The following is a 12,277-nucleotide window of genomic DNA, read 5'->3' as shown; positions in this document are numbered from 1 at the left end:
CAACAAGGCACAAGCGTCCTGACATCGCTGAATCAGAATGTTAATGGCAAATAGTCCTTTTCGAGTACCCATTCCATTTTGGAACCCAAACTGCTTCTGACAAATATCACCTTCTAACTATTCATAGATCTCTTGTGTATTATTTTAAGAAGTACTTTTAATGTATGACTCGTGAGACTCAGCGTTCAATAGTTAGAGCACTCTTTAGCTGCCTATTTTTTAGGGATGGTTATAAACTCTGACTTCCGCCACTCTTGAGGTATTACTCCAATGTTGTACACCATGTTGAACAAATCTGCCAATATTTCCAAATTATGCCATTCCACTAGTTTTAATAGTTACACAGGTATTAGGACTTGTAAATGAGAAAAAAAAAACAAATATATTATGTTGGTTGCTAAAAACCCTCAAACTGTACAAGAGAGAATCCAAATTAACAGCTATAGCTTTGAGCAAGTCAAAAAACTTACATAATTTATTATATTAAATACAATAAACAGCAATAGCCAACAGATATTTCAGTCGTCTTCAAAACATCTAAGAAATAAAAACCTAAAAAGTGCAGTAAAGCTTAATATTTACAAGACCTTAATAAGACTGGTTGTAATATATGGGGCTTTGAGAGAAAAATACTTCGGAAGATTTTTGGGGTCGTAAATTAAAATGGTGTAGCATTACATAGATCCAGATATTGTGAATTTGATCAAGGTGTAGAGACTAAATTGGGCTGTATAAATAGGTATAATGTAAGATGATAATAACACGAAGAGATTGACATTCTCAAACCCAGAGGGCAGACTAGTACAAGATCCCACTGAAGAATCACTACGTTCATAACGTAGTTCATCAAACTCATATTTTTACACATATTTAAAATCAACAGAATACATTAATAATAGGTTGCCAGTCAAAAAGTGAGCGCAAATATTTTTAATTTTATTAGTAATTATTTTTGACAAATATTTTATTTCGTTCATTTATTTTTAAAATAAAATACGTTGCTTGTGACTTATATGCATACTTTTTATATCAAATTAAAGCTATTTTTTAATGTGATGATAATCAGACCAGGTTCGGAGAGACTGACACAAATGAATACCTATACTGGAGACACCCGGGCACAGTGACACATACAATGTTGGAGTGCATCAGATAGATAGTAGAAAGGAGCATAGTGGAAAGAGAGGCAGGTGTAAATTTTGGGATAGTGAGAGAAATGATTGAGAGAATGATTGAAAATAAAGTAGGTTAGACGACCAATGTATACAGCTACGTCCGTGAAGTGGTCAAGAAGAAACACAAGGGAGAAAGACAGCTGGACCAACGGCAAAGGTAAGAGGAAAATATATTTTAAGTTAAAGGTATTTTAGAGCGGGCATTTTAAAGACCTTTTGATAACTTCACCGTGACTACGAAGAATGAATTCTGCACTAAGGTCAGTCAGCCGGTGTTCTGGACTGATCTATTTTGAATATTTCGGACCCCCTTCGTAACACCAAAAAAAACATGGTTCTCCTCAAACATCTTTAACTTCTTGTATTAAAAATAAGGATGACCTATTTTACCTCTAGTACTAGATTTCAGAAGGAAATTTTAACAATCACTGTAATACATAAAACTTTTCTCGCAAGCTCATTACAACGCATCCAAGCAATTGGCTTTTAAACAAAAGCGTTGAAACTTAAGACACTCTACGCCGTAGATGCTACGTTTTTTATTATTTACATTACTTTATGTGATTTACAGCCGCAAAACAACCAGTTTTTTTTTTAACAAAAAGAAGGATTACTGTCACACGTTCTAGTCTGAGGAGAACTAATTCCAGCTGTGCTAGCTGTTTCCGTCTTGCGTTGTCTTTTAGCTGTAGCAATGCTCTTCTTCCGGGTTTTCACTATACAACATTGCTTATGGAGTGCTATATATATATATATATATATATATATATATATATATATATATATATATATATATATATATATATATATATAGATACACATATATAGCATAAATACATATATATATATATATATATATATATATATATATATATATATATAAGGAAAAGATTAATGGGAGGGAACAATAAAAGTAAAATGTAATGGCATGTTCTCGCAAAACAAGCGACCAAAAAAGGTATAGCGATGCGAGCATGTTAACTTGGGAATGGATCACTGCAGGAACAATGATCACGATCAAAAACTAAAATTTGTGACCTTTGAACTCGGATAAAAAACAAAGAGCAATCATCGATGAGGACTTTAGACATAGCAATTAGATTGACGTTTAAATGTATATATTATGTTTGTATGTTTCATGTATATTCAGATATAAACACGCTTCTTCACTCTTGTTTTTTGTCGGTACCCCACTGATTGAAGACACGATCATTTTCTTTCTTACAAGAATTAAAAAATGAACTAGAAAGAAATAATAACAAAATTATGTACACATTAAACTTTATATTACAACTTTACTCAAACATATTTCAATAATTTATATTTATTCGTTGGTGTACACTTGGATTCTGTAGCTGAGAAGTTCGGTAATTGCTGGGGAAATATTAATGGTAACCCATGTACTGTCAACACCACCGTCTTCGAGTTCAGGCACGCTATCGCTGTGATTATTGTCCAGGATCTAGTAAAAAATTAACTAGTTAGTTTCATATAAAAGTAAAATGTCTGGGTTTTATGTCTAATGAAAGTTTATTGTTCCATTATTTTCATAAGTGATTTTGAAATGTACCGATCAAATGCATAAATCGATTATATGGTACAAATAAATATAATAAAGAGCCATCGAAAAAAATCGTAATTAAAATATGTTTTGGTTTTCCTTTTTTTTCCTATTTGGTTTTTTACTCCCACAAAACGAGTTTAAAAAAAAATATTAACATAACCTAACTTTTAGACAAAAACATTTAGTTTTTCAAAACAAAAATTTTAATAAAATAAAGTGCTTTAAAACACATTCAACTTCTTTTTACTACTTTTGTAACCTTTGCAATATATTGTTTAGTCAAAAATATTATGAAAAATTTATTAACTTTTTAGAGGAAAACCTTATTTGCTGGTATATTTTCTATTCAAAGCTTATAAAACATAATATAATGTGAAACCACTTATCGAATAAAATTGTTTATGTCCTTATTTTAGAATATAATAAAAAACGTTGAGATACCTTAACTTTTAAATTTAAATGTGCGCTTTTTAAGCATAAATTTGAATGTTTAGGGTGATCCATGCAAGTCTGGCATAGTCCATAATCTGTATTTTAAATAAAACACCCTGTATATTTTCATGTTTTTAAAAGCTCCTTAACATCCTGATCTCAACGAACCATATCATGTAGGGTCTATTATGAATAATACACGGTAAAATTTTGAAATTATTGAGGAAGAACATCGTTTCTTAGCATGCTTAAATATTTATCCGCTGTCAAATTACCATCTACAAATATAGGACCAATAATATGATCTCCTATAATACCTGTCCAAACATTCAACTTTTGAGGAAACTGGATACAATATCTACAGTTTTGTCGGTTTACCTCTCCGTTCAATGTAAATGTTGATTCATCAGAAAAAAGAATTGTGCCAAGAGCTATTTCATTTGTGTTAATTTTATCTATCATTCTTTCGCAGAAATCCATTCTACGATCTGGATCGTCTTCTGTTAGCTCCTGCACAAAAGTCAACTTATATGGATGAAGTTTTTCTTCATGGAGACACCTTAGGACAGTTGTGTGACTCACATTATTTTGACGTGCAATTTGACGTGAACTTGACGTTGGATTCTCTGCGACACTTAACAAAATATCCATGAGGTGAAAACCTCATCTTCAATGAAGTTCGGTTTTCTTTTTAATGGTTTGACATGTCCAAGTTCTCTGAATTGTGCATAAATTTTAGACACAGTACCTTGTGCAATATTAGGCAACTGAGGATACCTCTGATTAAATAAGTTTGCTACTTCAACTCGACTTCTACAATTCTCCCCGTAACCGATCATCATTAAAATCTCAATTCGGTGGGTCTCAGTTAAATATTTCATTTTTATTTCTGCAAGAAATTAGGTTTTAATTAGGAATTTATTATTTTAATGTAAAATGTCAACACACCAACAACTGATTGATAACAATCCGCATTATTTACCGATTTAGTTTAATTAGCAGACTATCTAGACAGTTTTTACCTATTCATGACAAAAAATGTTAACACGGTTTAGTTTAATTAGCAGACTATCTAGACAGTTTTTACCTATTCATGACAAAAAATGTTAACACGGTTACTAAACAGAAATTTTCCCCAATATACTGACACTTAGAGTAGAAGTGAATTGTCTGTGTTTAGCTCATTTAAAATAATACCATAACACGTGATAAATTATTAATTTCAAAATTTCACCTTGTATTATTCATTATTAGGCTTACCATAATTATGAAACTCTTAACCGTGACAGTAAATGGTGGATAGGGTAAAGTATAAAGAAAAAGATTAAGCTGCTGCCAAAAATTTTTATTAATAAAATACCTATTTTTTGTACCATTCATACTTCTCGCTTGCATGTATATTTTTTAATAAAATGTTATTTTTTTTTATTATTTTTTCGTAAAAATCGTTACATGTCATATTAAAGTTTAATTTACAGTATAGTAATGCTTGTACGGTAGACTCCAACATACGGCTTCTATCGTCCGACCAAATATGTTTCATCATCGAGAAGACACGCTCTAAAGGAGCGGAGGTGTCTGGTAAGCACAAAATATATTGCACCATTTTTACCAAGTTGGGTGTATCGATGTGTTGTTCATGAAAATGTTTAAATGGTAGAACCCATTTGTCAACATAATCAATTTGTATCGTCGTGGAATTCCATTCATCATTCTTTGATGCTATAAAGATTTTCGTAAATGACAGCTCGTCAAAAAGGTTGTCAGTATTAATATTTTGTCGATCGTCCGAACCGTGTATTTTGTTTATAATTTCAGCAGATCCTTCGATTTCGTCCCATTTCAATACGTGATTCAGTCCAATCCATTCGAAAATGTCGGCTCCTCCGAAACTGTCTTCCCACAATTTAATGTATGAAATACATCGTCGGTAAAAATCAGTTACTTCTGTTTGAAATTTATCAATATCGTGGCTACTACCAAGATTCTTAAATAATAATTGTTTCGCTCTTTGTGGTACAAAATTGCTGTCCATGCGTTCTTGAAGATTAGATTTCAATCTTCTTAATTCCAAAATTGCTTCACTTTTTTCCATGAGTAGTCTTGTTAAAATTGTTTAATTGTCCATGCACAAACTAAAAATATAACTCACCCGTTTCACTTTAAAAAAAATCTCGCATTGCACGTGGACAGTTATCTTGGGAAAGGAAATATGCTTTTAGTCCTTCGAATATATTTAGAATTTTCTCAATTGCCGGCAAAAGAGAAAGAAATCTGGTACTTCCATGGTGGATTAGGTTTTTAAATTCCACATCTACACATTCACAGAATTCCTTCAACTGAGTTACTCGAACTGTGTAGATATGAAAATGTTTATATATTTTGACAACTAGTGCTTCAATTTCGATAGGTAGACCATCCACAGCATTTTGAAGCGCATTGTGTACAATATGTGCGCCACATCCAATTTCTACAAGATCTACACCGAGTTCTTGTTTAAGTCTTCTGTAAACAATATTTTGTCCTCTTCTATGCACACCTCCAAAATTTGTAATGTCATGACTACGTAGCTACTTTTTTTGTAATGTCATGACGACGTAACGTTGAAATTATATTTTGAGTCAATATTTCCGATGTCTCACCCTGAACGGACTTAAAATTTAATAGTTTCACATGTACACCTTCTAATAGTAAAAAGTATCTAACAATAATCGGTGTCAATTTGATGTGCTTTTTATTTGAGGTGTCGTTAGTAACACTTACGAAAAAAGCCTTCTGTAAGTCAGTGTGTAACCCTGACAAAGACAAAGGTGCCAACACATTTAAAATGATCGCTTCACATTTGATTCTCGCAACCCCAAATTTTAATTCGAAAAATTTTGAAATCAATTTCGACGTACAATCAGATGTTTTGAAGCTTATATTATGCATTGCCGTGTGATAAGCGAATGTGGCCTCTTTAGCTGCAATAATTAAATCGTTTTGAATGGGATCATCATTAAAAAAAAAAATTGATAGAAGAAGTACTTGCAATCGCCGTTATACCAGTCTTGTGTTTTGCACACTTTTAGTGATCTTTAATATCTGCTCGCCCACCGTGTGCAATTGAAAATTCTTAAAAACATTCCTTGCATTTCACCCTGCTATTTTCACTATCTTTTTCAAGTTTGCTTGTGAATTTGCAATTTCTTTTCGGCATTTTAAATCAAACACAGCAATTAAATAAAACACACAAGTGTTTTCGTATTTTACCACCGTTCACAAAAAAACGAAATGTAATCGCACTGCAAATGATTAGGGTAAACTGAGATCTGTTTTTTTGTAATTCATCAATTCTTGAATTTTTTATAGTTTATATTCGTTAACGACTCACTGAAATAATTTGTTTAAGAAATGTGATACGGTGAATTGCTGAATTGGTCATTTTGATGATTTCGAGAATTAAGCACGTCTTCTGTGGGAACCCTATTAAAATATCTTATCAATCAAATATGCAGTCATTATTATTAGAATTTTTTATACAACACGAACGTGAATAATCTTATTTATTATCAGTAAATATGAATCCAGGAGGAAAAAAATCATTCGGGTGAAATTACTTAACAAAAATTCAAAATTACGACAGTTTTGTCAAACCGTGACAAAATGACAAACCGGCCGGGTCCCCGGGACCGATGTCTAAAACCGGGACAATCCTGGTTAAACCGGGACGTATGGTAAGCCTATTCATTATAGACCCTACATGATATAGTTCGTTGTACATTTAAATTTATGTTTAAAAAGCTCACATTTAAATTTAAAAGTTAACGTGTCCCAGAGTTTTTTATTATTTTCTATAACAATTTTATTCCATAAGTGGTTTTTGCACTGTATAAATATCGTATTAAATAAGTTTTATACATTAAAATCGTGGTATCATCGAGAGTTCCATTAGTGCCGTAGGTGTTTGTGATGAAAAGAGGCTAGTTTTGAGATTGAATTAATTTAAATAACTTCTTATACAGCGTAAATTAAATCTTTAATCTAAAAATCAAATTGTGAAATGAATTTATAGGCTACAAAAACCCACGGAACAAATTTACTGTAAATTGAATAGGGTAGCATATGAACTTAATTAAGAAGTGGTAAACAAATGGTTTTATATCGTAAGTAGAAATGCGAAGATTTCTATTGACGAAAAAGATTTCTATTAAGCTATATTCAAATTAAGGAACCTTATTATTACAAAACTTATTTCAAAGTACTAAAATCGCAGTATCTGATAATACTCTAATACCTACAACAATTTCTTGCTTATATTATGATCTTATCGTTATTTTTGTACATGTGCTTTTAATGTGTACTGGAAATTTTTAGATTAAAATTTTATAATTGCACTTTTTGAATATTATTCTTTTTATTTTACCACGGAAAGTTATTAGAGGAATCTAAAGTCAATACTAAAGTATTTTATATAAATTTTTCACAATCGTAAATATTGTTAAATTCTGATAAACTAGTGTATTTTACTCTGTTCTCATATTGTGACTGTCGATAAAATTGTAAATGTTACATTAAATATACAAAATTCTCAGAATGCTGGGTCATAGTTCAATATCTTAACATTTTTTGTTTTGTTTTCGTCATCTTAAATATTATGTCCATTTTATTTGACACCAAAAATGCAAATAAGTTAAATATAAAGCAACTTGCTTAAATAGAACAAGGCAAATCATAAAGCGGTTTTGTGACTAGCTGTTTACTGTTATATCTAAGTAAAAGCAATATTTGTTAATAATAATTGCTGTATTAAATACAATTTGAACTTACTTTTCGCAAAAAAAATAAATATATATTTGTCTAATCAATCGTTCAACATAGTAACCTTGCTTTTACCGACCTTTTGAAACAAGTGATTTCATGGCTTCCTTATATTATGTTTTAATGAATGGCTCTATATAGAAAAGTGTAATCTTGGTTTTTTACTTACAACAATGCAGGTGATTGGTTTCTTCAAGAACAAACTGTCTGGTACTCTAACACGGATTGTGCTTCCTACAACGGATGTTGCTACTTCTTTGTCGTATACAGCTTTTGTTCTAAAAATATAGTCAGATGTTTACATTTATTTTGTTAGTAAGTTACCTATACAAATTATATTATATTATACAATGGCGTGTTTAACAATTTAAGAATACTAATCGATCTTTTTAATCACTTACTAAATAAAAGTAACACACGTCCATCATAATCCGACAAAACAAGACATTGCATAAGCTTAAAAAATGTCATAAAATACAAACATGCAAAATTTAACTTAAACTACGTCATGGTAGCTGCAAGGTTCCGAAAGAGAATTTTCAATGATCCATCAATGGTCAATGTTTGTTTTATTGATTACAATAAGGCGTTCGGTAAGGTTCGACACAACCGTCTTATACAATTACGTAAAGATAAATACATTGACAAAAAAGACTTAAGAATAATAATTCATCTCTACTTTAAAGAAACAGCAAAAGTCAGAGTAGGCAAAAAACTTTCGGAGAAAGTAGAGATAAAAAGAGGCGTAAGGCAAGGTTGCATATTCTCCCCCTTATTGTTTAATCTATATTCGGAAGAAATAATTAAAAAATCACTCGAAAATGTAACAATTGGAATAAAAGTCAACGGCAGACCCATCAACAATATCAGATATGCCGATGATGCTATACTAATTGCAGAGAATATAAAAAAACTACAGACACTTTAAGATAATGTAGTAAATGCTAGTGAGGAAAGCGGACTAACGATTAATGCGAATAAAACAAAATTTATGACAATTTCCAAAACACAAGACATTTTAAACACAAGTAGGGTTCCAATAGAAAAAGTAAAAGATGCAGATATCTTGGTACAATTATTAATGAAAATAACGAGTATACAGAAGAAATAAAAATGAGAATTGGACAAGTTAGAAGCAACATTTAATAAGGTAAGAAAAGTATTATGCAGTAGAGACCTTAGTCCAACTCAAAATAAGAATATTACGTTCATATGTGTTTTTGGTGCTGCTGTACGGGGTGGAGGCCTGGACCTTAAAAAAAGTGGTGAGCGATCGACTTGAAGCATTCGAGATGTGGACCTACCGAAGAATATTAAAAAAAGTTAAGTAGACGGAATAACAAATGTTGAGGTCCTCGGAAAGATGAGAAAGGAAATGAAAATCATGAATACGATTAAGATAAGAAAGTTACAATATCTCGGCCACATTATAAAAGGGGATAAATATGTGTTGCTACAAACCATAATACAGGGAAAAATAGAGGGAAAACGAAGTGGAAGAAGACTCATCTCCTGGCTCAACAATCTGAGAAAGTGGTATAATTGCAGTTCCATCGACTTGTTCAGAGCTGCAATCTCAAAAGTGAAAATATCTGTGATGATTACCAACCTCCTTAGAGAAGACGGTACCTAAAGAAGAAGATCAATGGTCATGGTCTTTGGTCAATCTATACAATAGTCCACAATAAAATAAAAAATACTAGTATATGGAAAATGAGTCAATCATTTTAAAATAACAAATGTAAGATGATGAATAAATGGAACGGAATTAGTGATATACCATACCTAATTAGTACCGGCTGGTAGAGAGACAAATGTTATCGGAAATGTCAATCAAAAGCTTGTCGCACAATAAAAACAAGGGGAGTCACATCTGTTATGGGCGATTTTATGAAAAGGTGGACAAGTGCAAATAAGAGGAAAAACAAATTTATCGAAGTCAAAATGAACATTTAGTTGTAACAAACACATGGCTTAGATAACAAAAACAAAGATAGACCTGATCATCTGCTGACGAAGCTAATAATAAGATAGTTAAAAATCAAAACGACTTCAAACACGACTTCAAACGACGACAAACAAAATAAAAAAAACTAAAAATGTCTGTGTGAAAAAGAATGCAAGGAAGTAGAGTTATGGGAGAGTAAATAAATAAGCAGAATAAAGAAATACCAAAAAATGAGTAGGTAAGTATCTATAGCGTATTTCAGACATGCGATGCAGTGTACGAAGGATACTGTTACGAAAACTAAATGAGAATTTCTGTGACAACGTTGCCGCTCTTCATGACAGCAGCCGTACAAACAAAATACAATCAGATATTCTCAACAATTCAGTCACGATTTCAGTAATTACATGAATAGTAATCAATTTGTTTTTAATGACTGTCATAATGAATAATGGGATTTTAATAGGTTAATAATTACTTAGTTGGAGTAAAAAAAACATATTTAATAACGTTTCCCATAATAATCTGATTAGTGTTAAAATCTGTAGAGTTTCAATAACAAGTACAATCATTCAATTAGCTACAGTATCACTGGTGCATAAGAGATGTCTACTAGAGAAGAATAAAAACAGATGACTAGGAGGTTGAGAAAATTTAATTACAAAACAGAAGGAGAATTGAGAGCCTCTTCAGCACAGAACGTTTATTAAAAAAAATGTAATTTTGATAAAAAAAGATCAACAAAAAAAGTAAAACTAGACTATTTGTCTAACTAAGATTCTATCTTTTCTTAATATGGCTTGAAATCGTAAAACAAAATTCGTAAATATGGAATGATGAACAGTTTAATTAAATTATAATAGATCATCGAAAAAACATTTTTAAAGTACCGTAATAAAAGCAATAGTCACATATACAATAAAAGTGTAGGTTTTAGAAAACTTATAGGATAAAAAATTTTAACGATACAATATGAAGTTGGTAATGTATTTACTTGGATAGTAAATATGACAAAAATCAAATTAGTGAAATAAAAGTAGTCTTAACTAAATCTTAAATAACAGTGGGGACTCTGATCACTCACCGATAATTTTAACTATGATTGATACAGTGATCAAAAAATAGTTCAGTCCAATATTGACTAATAAAAAAACTGATTGGAAGAGCTTTAAAATAAACTTTTAACACAAAATTAATTTTGCTGTGCCTTTAAGAAACACGAGGCAACTTGATGACGAATTAGAAGTTTTTATAAACAAAACCCAAAAGTGGCTTGAAAAAATACTCCCACAATAACTTCTAGAACAAAAGGGGACAACTATCCAAAAGAAATCAGAGAACTCATAGTAGAAACAAGAAAGTTGAAAACCAAATTGCAGCAATACAGAGCTCCACGAGACAAAACTAGTCTAATTAATGCTACACAAAACTAAAAAGGGAGGTACAGAATATAAAAAATTCAACAATTGATTCTTTTTTAAGTAATTTAACAGCTGACCAGAACACAGATTATTCGTTATGGAATAAAACAAAAAGAATGAAGAGACCCATTATTTATTCTCCTACTATCAAGTTGGAAAACGGCAACTGGGCTAGAGGTAACGAACAGAAAGCAGAACGACTTGCAGATCATTTTGGACTCAAATAAGTAAACATGTATAATTTAATAAAATCTACACGAGATGAGAAGGTACTACAACAGCCAAAACAGAAAAATAAATTTGATCTTACATAAATTTATACTAAACACTCACAGGTTTAATGGAAATTAACTTATAAAAATATAAAAAATAAACAAATCAACAAAATAAGTTAACAGTGGTATGTTAACTCAGATACTCCAATAATAGTTTTGGAGAATAATTGACACATAACACCAAAAATGACAAAATTTAGATTTTACCGAGATATAGGTATGGTTGAGTAGCATTAAGTTAAAAATGTTACGTAATTGTCATACTTACGCTTTATCTGAGTTGGGGCAGACAGTAAGATCTTTAGCTAAAGAATAGTTGACCAAAAGGACAACCAAGAGTCCGAAAAGTACAGTTTTGGATGCCATTGTTTATTCTGCCTACTCAAAGGTTACAAAATTTAAAATAAAAAAAATAACGAGCTTTATATATCAATTGCTTATTGTGAAACAAAGAATCCGATCAAACTTAGTTTAAATTAGATAATTTAACACCTTGAAAGAGATTAAATGTATCGATAAGAAATAATGTACGAAATTTCTTGTTAATTGATATTTTGAGTATTTTTATGTTAATATTGAATAATGTAATAAAAAATACCGATTTGCGGTAGATTATTAAGTGTTTTCTTATCGCAAAAATTACATCCGCTTCAGTTTTATGA

The 12,277-nt window shown here is 31.0% G+C and overlaps 1 protein-coding gene across 1 annotated transcript; it reads right to left on the bottom strand.

Moving 5' to 3' along the window:
* Positions 1-2,439: 2,439 nt before the first annotated feature.
* On the bottom strand, positions 2,440-12,042 carry LOC140445351 (uncharacterized). Its single transcript, XM_072537327.1, has 3 exons — positions 11,884-12,042; positions 8,141-8,249; positions 2,440-2,637 (listed from the first exon to the last, which is right to left on the bottom strand). Exons 1-3 carry the CDS (start codon positions 11,979-11,981, stop codon positions 2,500-2,502), a joined length of 345 nt encoding a protein of 114 aa, XP_072393428.1. The 5' UTR covers positions 11,982-12,042; the 3' UTR covers positions 2,440-2,499.
* Positions 12,043-12,277: the final 235 nt, after the last annotated feature.

Source organism: Diabrotica undecimpunctata, chromosome 7, assembly GCF_040954645.1.
Source record: "Diabrotica undecimpunctata isolate CICGRU chromosome 7, icDiaUnde3, whole genome shotgun sequence".
NCBI classification, from domain to species: domain Eukaryota; kingdom Metazoa; phylum Arthropoda; class Insecta; order Coleoptera; family Chrysomelidae; genus Diabrotica; species Diabrotica undecimpunctata.
The sequence above is the reverse complement of the archived record's forward strand: the minus strand, read 5'-3'. Positions and strand labels throughout refer to the sequence as shown.